At 43.1% G+C, this 22,150-nt stretch overlaps 1 protein-coding gene across 5 annotated transcripts in view; it reads right to left on the bottom strand.

Moving 5' to 3' along the window:
- Nucleotides 1–22,150, bottom strand: part of POLE (DNA polymerase epsilon, catalytic subunit) — a 75,186-nt gene that overhangs the window by 36,861 nt on the left and 16,175 nt on the right. For 3 of the 5 annotated variants that reach the window (XM_073222982.1, XM_037014330.2, XM_037014328.2), the window contains exons 21-29: nt 19,231–19,379; nt 18,150–18,242; nt 17,780–17,924; nt 8,854–9,011; nt 8,301–8,496; nt 7,379–7,593; nt 4,839–4,941; nt 4,344–4,424; nt 4,109–4,231 (exon numbers count right to left, since the gene is read on the bottom strand). In XM_073222982.1, the coding sequence (XP_073079083.1) occupies nt 4,109–4,231; nt 4,344–4,424; nt 4,839–4,941; nt 7,379–7,593; nt 8,301–8,496; nt 8,854–9,011; nt 17,780–17,924; nt 18,150–18,242; nt 19,231–19,379 (1,263 nt within the window). The remainder of the gene's footprint in view (nt 1–4,108; nt 4,232–4,343; nt 4,425–4,838; nt 4,942–7,378; nt 7,594–8,300; nt 8,497–8,853; nt 9,012–17,779; nt 17,925–18,149; nt 18,243–19,230; nt 19,380–22,150) is intronic. The other 2 variants (XM_037014329.2, XM_037014333.2) reach the window with 2 other exon arrangements.

Here is a 22,150-nt window from a genome sequence, read left to right on the forward strand (position 1 = left end):
TGTAAGAGAATGAAACTGGATCACTGTCTAACCCCATACACAGAACTAAATTCAAAATGGATCAAAGACCTGAATGTAAGTCATGAAACCATAAAACTCTTAGAAAAACACATAGGCATAAACCTCTTGGACATAAACATGAGCAACTTCTTCATGAACATATCTCACTGGGCAAAGGAAACAAAAGCAAAAATGAACAAGTGGGACTATATCAAGCTGAAAAGCTTCTGTACAGCAAAGGACACCACCAATAGAACAAAAAGGCATCCTACAGTATGGGAGAATATATTCATAAATGACATATCCAATATGGGGTTGACATCCAAAATATGTAAAGAGAGCACACACCTCAACAAATAAAAAGCAAATAAGCCAATTAAAAAATGGGCAGAGGAGCTGAACACTTCTCCAAAGAAATTCAGATGGCCATCAGGCACATGAAAAGTTGCTCCACATCGCTAATCATCAGAGAAATGCAAATTAAAACCAATGAGATATTGCCTCACACCAGTTAGGACGGCCACCATCCAAAAGATAAGCAACAACAAATGTTGGCGAGGATGTGTACACTGCTGGTGGGAATGTAAATTAGTTCAACCATTGTGGAAAGCAGTATGGAGGTTCGTCAAAAAACGAAAAATAGAAATACCATTTAACCCGGGAATTCTACTCGTAGGAATTTACCTTAAGAATGCAAGACCCCAGTTTCACAAAGACATATGCACCCCTATGTTTATCACAGCACTATTTACAATAGCCAAGAAATGGAAGCAACCTAAGTGTCCATCAGTAGATGAATGGATAAAGAAAATGTGATACATATACACAATGCAATATTCTTCAGCCATAAGAAGAAAACAAATCCTACCATTTGCAACAACATGGATGGAGCTAGAGGGTATTATGCTCAGTGAAATAAGCCAGGGGGAGAAAGACAGGTATCAAATGATTTCATTCATCTGCACAGTATAAGAACAAAGAAAAAACTGAAGGAACAAAACAGCAGCAGACTCACAGAACCCAAGAATGGACTAACAGGTACCAAAGGGAAAGGGACTGGGAAGGATGGGTGAGAAGGGAGGGATAAGGGGGGGAAAGGGGCATTACAATTAGCACACATAATGTAGGTGGGGTGGGGCACAGGGAAGGCACTACAACACAGAGAAGACAAGTAGTGATTCTATAGCGTCTTACTACACTGGTGGACAGTGACTGTAATGGGGTATGTGGTGGGGACTTGATAATGGGGGGAGTTTAGTAACCATAATGTTGCTCATGTAATTATACATTAATGATACCAAAAAAATATATATGAATAACCATTTCCCCAGCATCATTTACTGAGTAAGCAGTCATGCTCTCCCTCTGCAATGTGTTGAGCACCTTTGTGCACTGTGATGTTTCCAGGTTCCCTGTTTGTAAATCTTAATAAGGGAATACAATAGAGATAGACTGAGTCTTGTTACCTACTAAGATTTCCCCTGCTTGTTCTTTAAAATTGTTAAGTTTCATCCTTGTTCTTTTTGTAATTTTTCAGATTAGTTTGTCAAGTTTCATCAAAAAACTTTTTGCAGATATTTTAATTGGAATTACACTGAATTTTATGGATTAACTTGGAGCAAATTACCACATTCTAATATCAAGTCCTACCAATTATGAGGATAGTATACCTGTCTACTTATTTGGGTGAATTTTTATGTGCTTCAATAAAATCGTATAATTTTTTTCCATAAGTCTTTCATACATTTTGTTAACCATGGGTGTATTCCTTGGTACATCTGCCACTATCATAAATGGTATCTTTCAAAAAATACTTTGTAACTGACTTATATAAAATAAAGCTATATATTTTTTATACTATTTCTTACCTAGTGGTCTTATTCAAAAGTCTTATTAATTAAAACAATTTCTGGGTTTCCTTTTCTTTTCTGTGTTAACAATTATATTATCTGCAAATGAGGAGTTTTACATCTCCCTTTCAATCCTGAAAACTTACCTTTTGTTTATGCTGGCCAGGGCCTCTATTGAACAGAAGTGGTGGCAAAAGGCATCCACTTCTTGTTCCTTAGTGTGACACCTCTAATTTGGCCATCAAGTATGATATTTGCTACTGAGCTTTAATAAATAAGAGCTTATCAGAGAAACCATCTCATCTCATCTTTTCTGATTTTGATTACTCAAAGTTATATCCTGAACAGATCAGTTTATCAAATGTCCTTTTCTCATCTATTTGAGATGGTCCCAGGGTTCTTCTCTTTTAATGATTAAATTATATTTTTCTTAAGATTAACTAAATTGAAGGTTTCTAAAGTTAAAGGATACCACCATTCCTAGCATAATGCCTGTACGGACACAATGTTACTGCTTTTATGCTCTGCAGAATTTATTTATTGTTATTCTTGCATTTGGTGTTCATAACTGCCAATGGCCTGGCTCTTCTTTCTCATCCTTGCCTGTCAGTTTGTCCCCAAGATAACCAGTGTTACCGAGGTTACCATATGAGCTAAGGAGCTTTTTCCTTTTTTCTTATTCTCTGAATATAATTTGTTTAAAAAGTTTGGAAAATTCCTCTGATGAACCATTTGAGTACAGTGTTTGTTTCTTTTTAACTTTTTATGATTCACCTTTTTAATGGTTAAAGTTCTATTTAGCTTTTCTGTCTTAGGTTAGTTGGAATAATTCTTCTAGACACTATCCATTCCACCTAACTTTTCCAATTGTTTAGCAAAAAAAGTAGTTATATTCTTTTAGGTTTTACTGTACTTCAATTATGTCTGTTTTCATTAAAATAAAACCCAAAGTATCTACCTTGGCAAAGGTTTGTCTATTTGGTTAAGTCTTCTCCAAGATAGAAACTGTGATTTTAGTTTGCTTCACTCACACTGCTCCTGCCTGTGTAGCTTCTTCCTACTTCTGTTTACTCTGTTCCAAATTCTTAAGCAGGAAGCTTACTTAACTTTCTATTTAACTTTTCTAATACATACATTTAGATAGCATGCACATACTCTTACCAGCACATAAGCTGCTTACCACACATTTTTATAGTATTTTCATGCACTTAGTATTCCTAATTTCCATATGACTTCTTTGATCCGTGACTTTTTCCAAACAACATGATCTGTACATAAATTATTTGGAATCTGTTACAACTTACTTTTTGGTATATGTATAATCATTAATTTATATATTCTTGAAAAGAATGTGTAATCTGATTACTGAGCCCAAGGTTTTGTTCATTAATTCTTAATTACTAAATCTAGTTCATTGTGTCACTCCAATCTTACATACTTCTACTAGCTTTTGTTCTGCTCAATCTATCAGTTGAGAGAAATGTGTTATAACTTCCCAAACTGATTGGAACATCAATTTCTTCTTCTAATTACGTAAATCTTTACATAATTTAATTTGAACCTCAACTATTAGAATTATGTATTTCTGGTGAATTGTGACTTTCAGTATTACTTAATAACTGTCCTTATCCCACTAATATTTTTGGCTTAAAGATTATTTTGTCTGGCATTAAAATAGCCACATCAGCTTTGTTCGAGTTAACATTTATTTGGTATGTAAGTTTTTTCATCCTTTTAACATGTGCCCCTATCTTTTAGGTATAGCTCTTATAAATAAGATAAAGTTAGATTTTAAAAATCCAACCCAAGAGTTTAGTTTTTAGCAGAAGAGTTTGTATACTGCTCTGGCTTAAAGCTTTTCATTTGCAACACCTGAGAATTTCCTCTTTGCTTTTCTGACTTTAGCTTAGCCTCTCATTATACTATCCTTGATATTTATTAGCATTTCTACAGATTTTTGTTTTGCAGTTTAGAAAACTGAAGTCCCAAGGTATAGTGATTTATTCCAAGTCACTAAGTCTAATTAGTACACCCTATATTTACATATAAGATAGTTCCTGACTGCAAACCAATAACTCACAATGTGTTTCTTATCACAAAAGAATGCTGGGGGGAATTACAAGGTAAACCCTCAAGGTATACATTCTACATGTTTTTGGGAAGCACCTACCATTGTTGACAGTAGCATAGATAGGGACCTATAGGACCCTGCCCACCCTGACTGTGATGGCCTCACCACCCTGGCCTGGCCCTGTCACCTGTCTCCTGCCTTCACGGATGAAAAGCTCACTGATCTTCTTCTGCTTATAGACATCATTCTTCTCCAGCAGCTTTTTATGCAGCCAGTCAGGGTGTTTGACACGAGGCACTGGGTTCTTCACCTATAGGAGGTTGGAAGGCAATCAAGGTCATGTCTGACTCCTCTGGTCTGGGCTGGGCCCAGGGTCCTGTGCCTATAAGCACACTGGGCCTTTTCCTGGTGCACAGGCTCACCTGCTGCAGAGCCGCAGGTATGGTGATGATCTTCTGTATCGCACTTCCCAGCCGCTCAATGTAGTAGTCCCAGTCCAGGATCTGAGCACACAGGACGCCAGCCACAGTGGGGAAAAGCAGCAGCAGCTGTGCTCACACTGCCGAGCACAAAGCTGAAGGCCTCGTGAATTATTAAGCCCTCCCAGAAACTCTATGACAACAGGTGCCCCACCTCACAAAGGAAACTGAGGCAGAGACAGAGTTTAAGTGACTCTCCAGGCTCAAAGAACCAGTTGGTGGGTGCACCAGAACCCAAACTGTGCTCCCTCTGGAAGAAATAAGGGTCCCCTGCAGCTTACTTTTCTAGCTTTGCCCCAGAGCACAACTATTTGCTTGCCCTGCTATGTATCAGAAAGAAGGAAGTCAAGAGTGAAGACTCCAGACAGAAAGGTGACCTGAGGCAGGCATACCCTGCTCTGTCTAAGCTTCTATAGTAAAAAACAAACCAGTACTCACTGCCCGAATATCAAAGTCTTGAAGAGAAGAACTCTTCAGCCACTTCCGGAGAAAGTGCTTCCTCACTGTGGGCTCTGCCTGGAAAATGGCAAGTGGGATGGCCCTGGGAGAGAAGAGGCACAGAGCTCACAGACATGGAACCCTCTCCAACTCTGACCACAGAGCTGTTCAGTGTGTATGTGTTGTACATGGAAATAAAGACTTACAACTGAGTTGTAACATGTCTTTACTTAATGTTGTTATTTTGCATGAACTCTAACTTATAGCCAATGTTTATTGTATGTAATAACTAAATAATACTACATCATATTAAAATACCATGGTTTAATGTACAATCCCACCATTGGCCATGTGCTCTGTCATGTTGCTAACAAAGCTGCTTATAAACATCTTTACAGAAATTATAGTCCCATACGCATGCACAGAATTACACATCTCTAAAACATTTTCTTGTGAAGTATCAGAGAAACTTGGAACACAACAAACACCTGTGCATACCATCTAGTCCTACTAAACTCTAAGCCCCTTCACATGTGAAAAAATATGGATGAGCATGAAGCTCCTATGCACCCTCCTGACCTTCCTCATACAGAACAAACACGATCAATGCTATGCATGCTCTTCTTCTCCTACTTGTATGCATCCGTGAAGAAAAAGGAGTACTGTCCATGTCTGTATACTTTGGTAGATGCAAGTATACTGCATGCACCATGTTGCAACTTGTTTTGTTCATGTGTTTTGAGATCTATCTGTGCTATAACATATAACTGTGATCCAATCATTCCAACTCCTGTTTAAAAAACACATTTATCCATTTTTGGTTGATGGACACTTTTGATATTCCCGGATTTTGCTATTAATCACAAGGTAAGCACACAAGTTGGTTATGCAGGGCACGGCCCCAGAAGTGGTAGACAGAGGTGAATTCAGGTATTTTTTACTGTGCCATACACTGATTTCTAAAGTGACAGTCCCCTACCCCATCTGCACAGTGTGAGCACTGATCTATGTGGTCACCAACAACTGGTATCATCATACTTTCTATTTCCAACAATTACGTGCTTTTAAAAACTGCATTTCCTGATTACTGCGAGTTTTGAACATCTTAGCATGTATGACCATTCACATCTGTTTCCCATGGGTTGTCTTACTGATAGGTAGGAATCCTTCCTTTCACTCTGTCTATAGTCCATCTTAGCCTCATACTACATTCCTTTCCCTCTGTTATGACTGTCGGGTTTCATTTTAAGGAAGTTATCTGCTGTGCTTCATTCTCTTCCCTCCAGGACTCTCTAGTGCAGGAGAGAATGCTGAATTATTGAAGTTTCTGGTTTTTATCAGTTACCACTCTCTGTACTGCAAAACAGCCCAAAACTTGATGGACTAAAATGATTACTTGTTTGCTTATGAGTCTGTAGTTTGGGTGTCTCACCTGGGGTCACTCAGGCAGCTACAGTGGCCACCTGAGCAGGTATGGCTGTTGGTGCCATCAGCTCAGCCTCCCTCAGCACACAACTGCCCAGCCTCCATAGTCTGGGCCTCCCCTGGCACACAATCACCCAGCCTCTGGAAGGCCACTCTAGGCATCAAGAGGGCAAGAACAGGACCACAAGGCCTCTTGCAACCAGAATTCAGAAGTTAGGGTTATGCCACATTCCTTTGGTCACAGCAAGTCACAGGGCCACCCAGACTCATGTGGGAGGAACAATGAGGCCCATTACAAGACCATGAATGCACTGTGAGGCCGTCTGTGAAACCATTCTTGATAGTGCCCAATACCTCCAACACCTGCTCTCATTCTCAAGATGAGCCCATGGAGCTACTTCTAGTCCTTGAGCTGCTGGGATAAAGCTCTGCCTTGGCCACAAATGACAGGCTGCAACAACTCCTTACTTTCATCTATACAACAACAGGAAAAGCATGCCATGACACTCTACACCTCCCAGCTCACCATGCATGGCTGCACAGCTCCACAGCCCAACAAGCACTGGGTGATAAGAGACTGCCTGCTGGCCCTAATGTTTGCGAGTTGGGACTGGAAGCTACTAACCCAATGCAACCCTTTGCTGTTGCCTTTGAAGTGATCCAGAAGCTGAAGGACATGTCCTCTTGTCAGTAATGGGAGCTTGGAGATGTGGACCTAACCATGCATGGGAGCCTTACATGCTGGAGCATTCTGTGGCTTCTCCAGCCAGGGTAGCATCAGCCTGGAAGGTGTGAGGGACACAAGGCCCTGCCCTGACCCTGAAACTGGGCCACCGAACTGGCCCTCCAACACAACCCACCTCACTATGCCCAACTGAGAGCACTTTCAGTCAGACCCAATACCCAGGTTCTCTGGGGCTCCAGTTGACAGGTTCACCACAGCCTCAAGGGTCCCACCAGGTCCCCAGCAAACCCTGTCATATAACCTGCTGTCCCCCCCACACCTGCTCTTTCTAAGGAAGTGCTCTGTGTGGTGGCAGATGCCAATTGGACCAGGTTTTCAACGCAAGCATCTGAATCCCTAAGGAGGGCCTTTCTTAACCTTAGCGCCTTACCTCTCTGTAACTGGAGACCCCTCCGGCTTCCGGGAGATGATGTAGCGGCAGCTCAGCCCCGCGTCTTTTACCATCTGGTCTCCCAGGAACTCGGCCAGGCGCTTGGCTGTGCTGATGGATGTGGACTTCTGCTCCCCATAATCTTCCAGCTTCCGAGACATGGAACGGTTCTCAGAGATCAGCTCAAACAGCTCAGAATCAGGCATGTTAGCAGCCTGGAGGAGGAGGCAATGGGAAAAACATCATGCAGAAGGAAAGAGCCTCCCCCTGACTCACCAGGACTTTCCTCACGTGGGGTCCTGGGTTTCTCTGGCTGATGAGCTTGAGAATCAGTGCCAGGGCTGTCCCCTACACATCTACAGGAATCCTCAGAGACAAACCACACCTTAACTTTTATTTTATTAGACTGTGCAAGATTATCAACAAATACTTACTAAATTATTAGCATCAAAGCTGCAGAAAAAGGAGAGTTAATGTTTCTCCTAAAAGGAAGAGAAAGATGGGAAATGAGGACCAGAAAGGAGAAAATAAAAAGATGGTCCCTGGAACAAGTGAGGGACCAGTGTACCCTTCAGCTCAGATAAGCCAACACTGCCCTTAGACTGTAGGAATAATGTGGGCACGCAAACATGTCCATTTATAGGGCCTACCAAGAGTTCTATAACATCAAAGATGTTGATTTGACTATTTGTAAACTTTTCTCTCATGATTCCCTTTATTATCATGCTATTTGCTTCCTCCACAGAATTCTGTCACTGGATATAGAAGTGGAGGGGGATTCTAAAGGCATTGGAAGTCCTGGGAAGTCCAGAATTGGTCAACTGCTCCTCCATCACCTTGCTCTCCGGGAGCTAGCTCAGGGAACACAGGTCCCACTGCCCACAGGCTCCTTGGGGCCAGGTGACTAAGAAGGTGGCCCCACCTTGCTATACAGCACATCCAGCCAGTAATCAGCCACCTTGGCAACGGAGCCATATACTTCTTCCAGGGTACTGCCCTTGAGGAAGGCTTCGAACACCGAGGACTGGAAGATTTTGATCAGCTGTAGTTCTCCACGGCGTTTGACTTCGAAGCCCTTCAGCTCAGCCAGGGAACCATCCTCATTGAACACAGCATATCTAGGAACAGAGGCCAGCACAGCTGAGCTGGAGATGCAGGCTATTTTTCACTGGCCCTCTGCCTTCCTCCTTCTATTTCTGACCCTCCCATAGAGTATCCATCAATCAGCAAACATCTCTCCACACTGAGGTTATGCTTTCCAACATAAAAATGACTTAAGGCCCTGCAGAATCAGAATTGAACAGGTAGAACAGAGATGGTGGCATCAGTGTGCACAAAAAACTTTCCAAACTGAATCAAAAAGACCAAGAAATAGGACTGAAGTCTGTGCCCATCCTAGCTCCTGGCCCGTTTTCTGGGCCGAAACCTAATCTGTCCATTTCCTTTCCTAAGCACAAAGACTTTGGGATTACTACCTCTTCTTCAGTTTCTTGCCTTCTTCTTTAGAGGCTGGAAGGATCATGGCAAGGTAGGGCCCATCAACCTCAAAAAAGATGCTGTTCTCTGAGCGGGTGACATAGGTGAGCGAGGCAGGCTCAGCCAGCTCCTGGTACTGATCATTGGTGAAGCCTTCCTGCAGGACATGAAAGACGAGAGGCAGCTGCACTATAATTCCCGTAATTCCCCAACCTGGAGGCCACTAGCTGCCCTTTCCAGAGTAACTGGATGAGCAAATGGGGGCTCTTCTGTACAACAGACACCACTCAGCCAGAGTAAGGGATCAAGTTCTGATGGTCCAATGTGGATAAAGCAAGGCACATTTTGCTAAATGCAGAAGGTTACACACCATGTTTCTATTCATAGCACATTTTGGAAAAGGTAAATTTATTCCACCAAGAACATGTGGTGTAGCCAAGTGGGGAGAGTAGCTGATGACAAAAAGGAGGTACCTGGGAACCTCTGAGCCTGCCCTGTGCTGCCAGACTCATGCCTCTACATGTCAAACAACAGAGCCACACTCTAGAGTGATTTTCTCTGCAAGCAAACTAAAAAAACACTCAACTGGGATGTCAAGTGACCCCAAGAGAGCCTGCAGACTAGGGCAAACGAATCCAACTGCATTACAGACATATGCCAGAACCCCACCGAAGGGCTGCGGGAGAGGGGGCTGCCTTACATAATTTTGGAAAACCTGTTTTAACTGAGCAGTATAAGATGGAAGACAATGCATGTGCGTACAAATGGTGTGTTGCGGATACTGCCCCAAGCCCACAATTCTGAAACCATTTGACGCATATGCTAGGGTTGAACAAATAAAGAAACATGCTAAGAAAATTAGATACAGGTTTCTCACTGCAGGAGAAAGAAATCACTAATAAGAAACAGGATTATGCTGGAGCTCATGTATCAACAGACTTACATAGTAAGTAAATAAATATAGATGCATGGGGTTATTGCACACACAAGCCTCTCCTAGCTCCATCCACTGTAAGCAGCCAGAATCACTGACACTGTAGCAGCAGGGGCACACCAGCCCCACCCTGGTTACTAACACCATTCTCCAATAAAGGAGAAAGGGCTGATTCTAGGGCTACACAGGGAAAAGATGAGGCTAAGTGTCTTATAGCACCAAGAAAGCACTCCAAAAAAACAAAACTAAAACCTAAGCCACAGCAGGGCCATCTGTGAAGAGGGGCATGTGGGCAAATGTGCCCCCAGTGGCCAAAGGGGAACAAGCTGAGCCACAAATACAGCAGGCCAGCCTAGGCCATCTCCCAGCACAACACACACACAAACTATGGGAGCCAACAACTACCTGGGGGTGAAAACTCTCCTTTACAGATTCCATAATAAATGTACAAGGACTAAGGGAGATAGGGACTCACCACAGGGGTTCTGACCACTGCAGCAAGCACTGGGGGAATGCTGGAACTAGTGGGCAAGAGCTGAGGGAGAAATGGGATGATGGCACAGTCTCAAGATACTGCCTCCACAGCATTTCCTAAGAACTGTGAGGCTTTATATGCAACCTTTTTATCCTGACACTCCTGCCCCAGGAAGTAAGCAAAACTCCTATCAGGGAGGAGAGGCTCAAGATGGCGGCATAACTAGGGCGGCGGAAAGCTCCTCCCAAAACCATACATGATTTTGAAAATACAACAAATACTATTCCTAAAAGAGAGACCAGAAGATACAGTACAACAGCCAGGCTACATCTACATATGCGAGAACTCAGCATCTCATGAAGGGGGTAAGATACAAAGCCGTGACAGGACAGGACCCAAGCACTCCCCCCACACCAGCTTACCAGCAGTAGGAGAAGAGTCGGAGTGGGGAGGGAGTGGAAGCACAGGACTACTAAATAACCAGCCCTAGTAAACTATACCAGGAGCACAGACACACATTGCATGGTGTACTGGATATTACAGAAAGGGAAGGGTAGGGCACAAGATGGAGACTGCAAGCAGGTCCCCACAGCCAGCTCCTCTGGGACAAAAGAAAAGCGGGCACTTTTTAAAACTCTTAAAGGGACAAGAATTCAACAGCGGAACAAAACTGTCCCAGAAAACTCAGTCCAGCAGGCTGGGAATCTTGAGGAACTTCAGGCCCCATATCCCCCGGTGGGGGTAAAGCAGCCCCGAAGCCCCTCAAAGCAATAAGCAGCCTACCATTCGTTCCCCTCAACCAGCATTATAAGCAGACCTGCTGACCCACCACAGCTGCAGAGCAGCCAGAGAGCGACCCCATCCACAGCAACAACACAGAGTCTCCTCCCAGTGCGCAGCTAACCAGGACAGGCAGCGGAAGCCAGAGCAAGGTCTAGAAGGCACAAAGGGGCGCGGTTCTCGCAGGAGAACAAACCCGGCGCGGCTGCAGTTCCCCGCAGTGTTCTGGGCTAGCCCGACAGCAGCCCCAACCACAACAGCTCAGGAGATTATCTGAGAGACTGCTTCCGGGGTGTGGGTAGGCAGCACAAGCAGTGGAAGCCAGAGCAAGGTCCGGAAAGCACAAAGGAGCGCCATTCTCTCAGGAGAACACACACGGCGCAGCTGCGCCACCCCCACGGTGCTCTAGGATACCCCGAGGGTGGCCCTGCCCACAGCAGCTCACGAGATTATCCCAGAGGCTATTCCCAGTGTGCAGGTAGATGGCACAGGCAGCGGAGAAAGGCAAGGTGACCAAAAAGCATGAAGGGACTTTGTTCTCCCAGCTGACACACATGCCACCTGCCTGCAATGACTTCTATCACCATGAAAACGCAGAAGAATCCGGTTCACTCAAAAATCACTCAGACAACCCCAGAAAGAGAGCCTCATGAGATAGATATTACCAATCTTCCTGAAAAAGACTTCAAAATAAAATCATAACCATGCTGATGGACCTGCAGAGAAATATGGAAGAGCTAAGGGATGACGTACGGAGGAAGAAAACAGAAATGAAACAATTGATAGAAGGGCTTAAGAGAAGACTGGATGAGATGCATGAAAGGATATTAAGAGAACAGTGTGACCAATCCAAACGGACCAATATTTGCATTATAGGGGTACCAGAAGAAAAACAGAGAAAAAGGGAAAGTGTCTTTGAAGAAATAATGGCTGAAAACTTCCCCAAGCTGGGGAAGGAAATAGTCTCTCAGACCATGGAAGCCCACAGATCTCCCAATACAAGGGACCCAAGTAGGACAACACCAAGACATAATTAAAATGGCAAATATCAAAGACAAGGACAGACTATTAAAAGCAGCCAGAGATTGAAAAAAAGATCACCTACAAAGGAAAACCCATCAGGCTATCATCATACTCTCAGCAGAAACCTTACAGGCCAGAAGGGAATGGCATGATGTATTCAATTCAATGAAACAGAAGGGCCTTGAACCAAGAATACTGTAGCCAGCAAGATTATCATTTAAATGTGAAGGAGGGATTAAACAATTTCGAGATAAGCAAAAGTTGAGGGAGTTTACCTCCCACAAACCATCTCTGCAATGTATTTTAAAGGCACTTTTCTAGATAGGATGGAAGTATGCCTAAAGCATCAGGATACACATTCTTCTCAGGTACACATGGAACATTTTCCAGAATAGACCATATACAAGGCCACAAAAAGAACCTCAGTAAATTCAAAAAGACTGAAATTCTACCAACCAACTTCTCAAATCACAAAGGTATAAAACTAGAAATAGATTTACAAAAAAAACAAAAAGACTCACAAACACACAGAGGTTTAACAACATGCTCCTAAATGATCAATGGATCAACGACCAAATTAAAACAGAGATCAAGCAATATATGGAGACAAATGACAACAGCATAATCCCCCAACTTCTGTGGGACACAGCGAAGGCAGTTCTAAGAGAAATGTATATAGCAATCCAGACCTATTTAAAGGAAGAACAATCCCAAATAAATAGTCTAAAGTCACAATTATTGACATTGGAAATAGAAGAACAAATGAGACCCAAAGTCATCAGAAGGAGGGACATAATAAACATCAGAGAAAAATAAATAAAATTGAGAATAAAACAATAGAAAAAAATCAATGAAACCCAGAGCTGGTTCTTTGAAAAAATAAACAAAACAGATAAACCCCTAGCCAGACTTATTAAGAGAAAAAGAGAATCTATACACATAAACAGAATCAGAAACAAGAAAGGAAAAATCACAACAGACACCACAGAAATACAAAGGATTATTAGAGAATACTATGAAAATCTATATGCTAACAAGCTGGAAAATATAGAAGAAATGGACAACTTCCTAGAAAAATACAACCTTCCAAGACTGACCAAGGAAGAAAAAGAAAATCTAAACAGACCAATCACCAGCAATGAAATTGAATCGGTAATCAAAAAACTACCAAAGAAGAGAATCCTGAGCCTGATGGATTCACCGCTGAATTTTATCAGACACATAGAGAAGACATAATACCCATTCTCTTTAAAGTTTTCCAAAAAATAGAAGAGGAGGGAAGATTTCCAAACCCATTCTATGAAGCCAGCATCACTCTAATACCAAAACCAGGCAGATACCACAAAAAAAGAAAATTACAGACCAATATCCCTGATGAATATAGGTGCAAAAATACTCAACAAAATATTAGCAAATTGAATTCAAAAATACAAGAGGCTCATACACCATAACCAAGTGGGATTCATCTCAGGGATGCAAGGATGGCAGAACACTCAAAAATCCATCAACATTATCCACCACATCAACAAAAAGAAGGACAAAAAACACATGATCATCTCCATAGATGCTGAAAAAGCATTCAACAAAATTCAACATCCATTCATGATAAAACCTCTCAACAAAATGGGTACAGAGGGCAAGTACCTCAATATAATAAAGTCCATATATGACAATCCCACAACCAACATCATACTTAACAGTGAGAAGCTGAAAGCTTTTCACCTAAATTAAGGAACAAAACAGGGATGCCCACTCTCCCCACTGTTATTAAACATAGTACTGGAGGTCCTAGCCACAGGAATCAGACAAAACAAAGAAATACAAGGCAACCAGATTAGTAAAGAAGAAGTCAAACTGTCACTATTTGCAGATGATGATATATACATAAAAAACCCTAAAGACTCTATTCCAAAACTAGTAGAACTAATATCTGAATTCAGCAAGTTGCAGGATACAAAATTAATATACAGAAATCTGCTGCTTTCCTATACACTAACAATGAAATAACAAAAAGAGAAATCAGGAAAATAATTCCATTCTCAAATGCATCAAGAAGAATAAAATACCTAGGAATAAACCTAAGCAAGGAAGTCAAAGACCTATACCTTGGAAACTACAAGATACTCTTAAGAGAAATTAAAGAGGACAGTAACAAACGGAAATTCATCCCGTGCGCTTGGCTAGGAAGAATTAATATTGTCAAAATGGCCATCTGGCCTAAAGCAATCTACAGATTCAATGCAACCCCTATCAAAATACCAACAGCATTCTTCAAGGAACTGGAACAAATAGTTCTAAAATTCATATGGAACCACAAAAGACCCCGAATAGCCAAAGCAATCCTGAGAAGGAAGAATAAAGCAGGGCAGGGGGGATCTCGCTTCCCAAATTCAAGCTCAACTACAAAGCCACAGTAATCAGAACAATTTGATACTGGAATAAGAAGAGACCCAAAGAGCAGTGGAACAGAACAGAGACTCCAGGTATTAATCCACACATATATATGGTCAATTAATATACGATAAAGGAGCCATGGATACACAATGGGGAAATGACAGCCTCTTCAAGAGCTGGTGTTGGCGAAACTGGAGAGCTACATATAAGAGAATGAAACTGAATCACTGTCTAATCCCAAATACAAAAGTAAATTCGAAATGGATGAAAGACCTGAATGTAAGTCATGAAACCATAAAACTCTTAGACAAAAATACAGACAAAAATCTCCTTGACATAAACATGAGCAACTTCTTCATGAACATATCTCACAGGGCAAGGGAAACAAAAGCAAAAATGAACAAGTGGGACTACATCAAGCTGAAAAGCTTCTGTACAGCAAAGGACACCACCAATAGAACAAAAAGGCATCCTACAGTATGGGAAAATATATTCATAAACAACAGATCCGATAAAGGGTTGACATCCAAAATATATAAAGAGCTCATGCACCTCAACAAACAAAAAGCAAATGATCCAATTAAGAAATGGGCAGAGGAGCTGAACAGACACTTCTCCAGAGAGGAAATTCAGATGGCCAACAGACACATGAAAAGATTCTCCACATCGCTAGTCATCTGAGAAATGCAAATTAAAACCATAATGAGATGTCACCTCACACCAGTAAGGATCGTTACCATCCAAAAGACAAACTACAAATGTTGGCAAGGATGTGGAGAAAGGGGAACCCTCCTACACTGCTGGTGGGAATGTAAATTAGTTCAACCATTGTTGAAATAAGTATGGAGGTTCCCCAAAATAGAAATACCATTTGACCCAGGAATTCCACTTCTAGGAATTTACCCTAGGAATGTAGCACCCCAGTTTGAAAAAGACAGATGCACCCCTATGTTTATCGCAGCACTATTTACAATAGCCAATAAATAGAAGCAACCTAAGTGTCCAACAGCAGATGGATGGATAAAGAAGATGTGGTACATATACACAATGGAATATTATTCATCCATAAGAAAACAAATCCTACCATTTGCAACAACATGGATGGAGCTAGAGTTTATTATGCTCAGTGAAATAAGCCAGGCCAAGAAAGACAAGTACCAAATGATTTCACTCATATGTGGAGTATAAGAACAAAGAAAAAATTGAAGGAACAAAACAGCAGCAGAATCACAGAACCCAAGAATAGACTAACAATTATCAAAGGGAAACAGACTGGGGAGGATGGACGGGAAAGGAGGGATAAGGGGGGTGACAAAGAAAGGGGGCATTATGATTAGCATGTATAACGTGTATGTGGGGGTATAGGGAAGGCTGTGCAACATAAAGACAAGTAGTGATTCTATAGCATCTTACTACGCTAATGAACAGTTACTGTAATGAGTTTTGTCGGGGGGACTTGGTGATGGGGGCAGTCTAGTAAACATAATGTTACTCATGTAATTGTACATTAATGATCCCAAAATAAAAACAATAAAAAAAAAAGGCAAAAATCTCCTAGACATAAACATAAGCAACATCTTCATGAACATATGTTCCCGAGCAAGGGAAACAAAAGCAAAAATGAACAGGTGGGACTATATCAAGCTGAAAAGCTTCTGTACAGCAAAGGACACTATCAATAGAACAAAAAGACATCCTACAGTATGGGAGAATATATTCATAAATGACATATCCAATAAAGGATTGACATTCAAAATATATAAAGAGCACACGCACCTCAACAAACAAAAAGCAAACAATCCAGTTAAAATATGGGCAGAGGAGCTGAACAGACACTTCTCCAAAGAAGAAATTCAGATGGCCAACAGGCACATGAAAAGATGCTCCACATCGCCAATCATCTGAGAGATGCAAATTAAAACCACAATGAGATATCACCTCACACCAGTAAGGATCGCCACCATCCAAAAGACAAACAACAAATGTTGGCGATATGGAGAGAGGGGAACCCTCCTACACTGCTGATGGGAATGTCAATTAGTTCAATCATTGTGGAAAGCAGTATGGAGGTTCCTCAAAAAACTCAAAATAGAAATACCATTTGACCCAGGAATTCCACTTCTAGGAATTTACCCTAAGAATGCAGGAGCCCAGTTTGAAAAAGACAGATGCACCCCTATGTTTATCGTAGCACTATTTACCTTAGCCAAGAAATAGAAGTAACCTAAGTGTCCATCAGCAGATGAATGGATAAAGAAGATGTGGTACATACACACAACGGAATATTATTCAGCCATAAGAAGAAAACAAATCCTACCATTTGCAACAACATGGATGAAGCTAGAGTTTATTATGCTCAGTGAAATAAGCCAGGCGTAAAAAGACAAGCAGCAAATGATTTCACTCATCTGTGGAGTATAAGAACAAAGAAAAAAACTGAAGGAACAAAACAGCAGCAGATTCACAGATCCCAAGAATGGACTAACAGGTACCAAAGGGAAAGGGACTGGGGAGGATGGGCGGGAAGGGAGGGACAAGGGGGAAAAAGGGAGCATTACGATTAGTAGACATAATGTGGTGGGGGGGGCAGCACGGGGAGGGCTGTACAACACAAAGAGAAGTAGTGATTCTATAGCATCTTAGTACACTGAAGGACAGTAACTGTAATGGGGTTTGTGGTGGGGACTTGATGGTGGGGGGAGTCTAGTAACCATAATGTTGCTCATGTAATTGTAGATTAAAGATACCAAAATAAAAAAAATTAATAAATAAAACAAAAAACAAAAAACCTTCTGTCAGGGTCGGCCCCACTGACCCACTACCATGGCACAATAGTGGGGAGGCCAGCAGATAGCAGCCACACTGAGTCACCAGGGTACAGTCCTGATGCCAGATAGCAACAGAATGCCAAAACTGCACCCCATTGGTGGCATTCCTCCAAAACACCTAATAACCTCAGTCTAATAACTGAGAGGCAGTCAACAGATCCCCTGACTGGAGGCTGCATCCACGTGGACTAAGCAGACAGGCAAGACGTGGAGAGGGCTCTTGGAACTGGGGAGACCTGAAGGCCTAGGGTAGTTACAATGCTGTGCCAATGTGAACTGCCTAGTTCTGACAACTGTATGTGGTTTACAGAAGGTGCTATAGATGAAACAGGCTGAAGGTTATGTGGGAATTTTCTGTTCCATTTTTTAACATTTTCCTGTAAGTCTAAAATTAGTTCAAAAAGGAAAGTTAAAAGCAAAGCAATCTGGGTGCAGTGTGGAAGGAGAACCCAGACCCAGATGGCAGCTCCTCACTGGACACCGAGGCTCACCTTGACCATGATGTTTAACATGGCACCAGGGTAGGAGATGGTCACCTTGGGCTTTTTTACAGTAGTCGTCTTGATGACAAAATTTTCAGGGAAGCTGTTGGGTAGGACACACCATATTCCATCTGTATCCAGCTCTAAGGGCCTCCTTCAGAGAAACAGACGAACAAGGCCATTGGGACCCTGGGCTATGGCCCCCATGTAGGAAAACTCAATGTCAAATCCTGACAAAGACAACAAGGCCCTTCCTGGCTGTGAAGCCACAAAATGAAATGCCCACAAATTTCCAATTACATCTTTGCTGCACTGACCCTTCCCACTCCTGGCCTCTGAGCAGCTGTGCAACCCCAGCAGCAAAGAGCACCACACTCACCCTATCTGTTCGATCAGCTCTCGCGCTTGGGTGATGATGTTGGCCCCCGTGAAGCAGACGATGCCAGCCATCTCCATGGAGTACCAGCGGGCCCTGGAAAGACAGTCACAGCTGGGTGGGCGGGCCTCCTCCAATGCTTTGTTAGAGGAGGTGGGGCAGGGAGAGAAAAACGTGGAGAAGGGGACATCTGAAGAGGGCAGGAAGGGTAACGTGTCTGTACTGAGGACACCTCCATCCCTGCTATAGGAGTGGGACAAGGCTAAGGAAAGCTCCAGAAGGATGCAGAATGCTGCCACTACAATGCTCATGACCTCCGCCTCAGCAGGGCTCTAAACACCAGTCCGCTTGCGTGTCCCCATGGGTTCTCCCACTCTCCCCAGCACCATCTAATGCCTCCTCCATCCTCCCAAAGCCCACATTCACCCTCAGTTTCCCACATACCACCTGGCTTGGCTGTTCCAGAGTCAGGTTTCAGCTACAGGTGCTGGGCAAACTGAGGTCAGCCTGCTTTTCCCAGGGAACTGCTCAGGTTCTAGCCCTACCCTCTGCTGCTCCCTTTTCACCACTGAAGAGCAACCCCAAACTACCCTCCTCAAACCCGATCCCTAGCACTGCCACTACCTTTTTCCCTCCCCAGAGCTGCCACGTCAACCCTCCTCACAACTCCTACCACAGCAGACAGTCTGGCCTTCCAGACCTGCTCTCACCAAGGCCCTGCCCACTTGGCTATTCCATCCAGTGAGTGTACTGGCCCCACCAAGCCTCATCCCTTGGAGCCCGGGAACCACCTCTTCCTCAGCTTTAAGACCCCCACCCCTGGCCTTCTTGACTTAGATGGCTTTACCCCATTGTTGGCCACATGGCAGTGTTTAGCAATTGCTCAGACTCTCTCCACAGTCCCCCAACAACAACATCCACTGTCACGTAAATGTACCAGAAACTTCCAAATCATTGCCTCTAGCCCAGAACATTCAGGCAGCAGGTGCAGTGGCACCAATCCCCCAGACACCCCAGCTCAGCCCTCAGGCTTGAGTGGGGGCCAGCGCTGTCTCTAGCTCACCCACCCTGGGCTGAAACATACCCTTTGCGCATGACATAGCCATAGAAGGAGTTGAGGATGCACTTGTGTGCCAGCTGCAGCGAGTCATACAGGACCTCCATGTTCTTGCAACGTTTCACTTCCGCCTCATCGCCTGCCTCCACAGCCGCAGAGAGCTTTTTCTTCCACACCTGAGAACACAGAGAGCCTGATTACCTCCCACACTCCAGTCAATGCTCCAATGCTTTAATATTTTGAAAATCTCAAATCTATAGAAAGTTTAAGGGAAAAGTACGAGGACAGGTCCACACCCTGGGGGTCACTGTCAGCTCTGCCACATTTGCTCCATCCCCCCATTGGCAAAGTTAGGAGACCCAATCCCCAAGAACTTAAGCACTCTGTTTCTAGGACAAGGACATTCTCCCATAGCACTGCAGTACTATTACTGCATCCAAGACAGTTAACCCAGATACGATGTCGACATGTCCTACAGAAGTCTGCACATAAGACCCCAACCTGAGTCAGGTCAGAATGACATGCTGGGTTCTCGGGTGTCCTGAATCACCTTTAATCTACAACTGCCCCATGTAAGAAGATGTCCTGCCAAGAGCCCTGGACATAAAAGAACATATCAATGCTATATTTTCATTTCCTGTGAGACCAAGGTCCAGGAGGAAATATTGTTACAAGAATAACCCTCTTGGACACATAAGGCTGGGGGCAACTTCAACCTCCTAGGACAGGACCCAGGACCTGGCAGCTAGGGAGAAGCAAGTGAAATCCACATCTGAAGACCAGCAACTGAGGCAGGGGCTTTACTCCACTGAAGAGGCCCAGGGCCTCCAACTGAGTCCTACTCGTCACTTTACTCCCTGAATGCACTCAACAAACTGAGTTACAGGGTTTCTCAAACAACAGAACTCAGAAACTACTGACTCGCAGACAACAAACCACATGTAATTGAGGCAACATCTTAGGGTAACAATTTACTCACTAGCCAATATTTAGGGACCACTGCCTGCTCATCAGATACTGTGTCAAGCTTTGGAAGATTGACATGGCCAAGTTAAGGAAGAATGAAGGGCTGTGCATTATTCCAAGTGGTTGTAATCAAAGTGTTCCCATCACTGTGGTAGTGGTTACACAACCATATGTTTTGTTGAAATCTACAGAACTGCCCACGTGCTTTAAAGGGTGATACTTTCCCCATGTCAGTTTTTACCTCAATAAAGTGGACACGCCCACCACCAGAGACAGATGAAGGCACTCAAGGCATCTGAACTCACTCCACTCCCTGTTTGCTAAGATGCTGTTGGAGATCAGACATTTGACATTCTCCTTCCATCTCAGAACATTTCATCCTTACTCCCCCAGGGGATGTATTTTCAGTACCTAAAAGAGTGTCTAGCACATAACAGGTATTCTGTAAGTATCTTGAATGAATGAGAGGCTCTACAGAATTTATATCAGATTGGAAACTGTCAGTTCACAAATACTGGGCCAGGGGGTGTGCAGATCCTGGTAATACAAGGTGCCAGCTGAGCAGGAACATGGTGAAACCTGGCCCTCAGACCCACAGAGAGGCTGAACCTCATAGGATGCCAAGGCCCACATAAGAGGCCAAGGGACAGCTCCCTCAGCATGCTATGAGGCAAAAGTTGGCACATTCTACCTGCTTTACTGCAATGAAAGGAGTCGTGGAAAACAGGTACTGGGGGATGAGCTTCTGTGATGGGACTGGCCATTCTGAGACCAAAGTATACTAGGATGAGGAGCCAGGCCTGTGTCTGCATGAACTGGACTTAAGGGAATAAGAGATACTCAGAGGTCCCTGGAAAAGGCAACTAATAAAGAAATGCAGAGAAGATCGTACATATTTCAGCAAAGTTCCCATACAATGTGAGAAGAAATATTTTTAAAGGTTTGGTGCTTAAAGAACAAAAAAATTTAAGATACTTATTGAGCACTTACTATGTGCCAGTTAGACTCTGAAGAACAAGAGAGAAAGTCAATGCACATTCAGTGCTTCTCTGATGACAGAGACAGAAAAATAAGTAGATAGTCACTGAATTAAAATAAAGTGAGATGGTGTGGTTGTTCCTCTAAAGCTTAAAAATATAATCACCATACAGTCCAACAACCCCACTCCTGGGTCTACACCCAAAAGAACTAAAAGCAGGGACTTGAAGAGATACTTGCACACCCATGTTCTCAGCAGAATTCTCGACAGTCAAAAGATGAAAGCAACCCAAGTGTTCACTGACCCATGAATGGATAAACAGAATGTAGTATATAAATATAATGGAACATTATTCAGCCTTAAATTGGATAGAAATCTTAACACATGGATGCACCTTGAGGAGATTATGCTCAGTGAAATCAGCCAGCCCCAAAAGGACAAACACTGTATGATTCCGTCTTATGAGGTTCCTAGAGTTGTCAAATTCAGAGACAGAGAGTAGATGGGGGATTACTGTTCCATGGGGACAGAGTTTCAGTTTCATAAGATGAAGAGTCCTGGAGATAGAAGGTGGGGATGGATATATGTCAATATAAGTGTCCTTCATGTCGCTGATGTGCTGTTATATATCTCCTTGATCCTACCGGATGAAACATGCCAGTAAGACATTTCCCTAACTCCTCCCAGTCAGTCAAACAACTAAAGGGACACATGGCCAATTCTGTCAATGTACAGGCCTCCATTTCTGCCACAGCTGCTCACTGCCTCACTGAGAGAGAAGTAGCTTGGCTCCAGTAAAAGTTTAATAATAAAAATGGCTGGTCCAGCTGTAGTTTGCTAACCCTGCTCTAAATATTTCAAAAACAATCAGTTAGAATAGTTAGTTACAAGGCCTAGAGCCCTTATTTCTTTAAAGCTAAAAACAATAGCACATTTATTGTCAGAATGCATGTGCTAACCCAGAAGTCAGCCCCTGGACTGGGAGTAACACATCCCAGTCCA

This window comes from Manis javanica, chromosome 15, assembly GCF_040802235.1.
Source record: "Manis javanica isolate MJ-LG chromosome 15, MJ_LKY, whole genome shotgun sequence".
Lineage (NCBI taxonomy): Eukaryota > Metazoa > Chordata > Mammalia > Pholidota > Manidae > Manis > Manis javanica.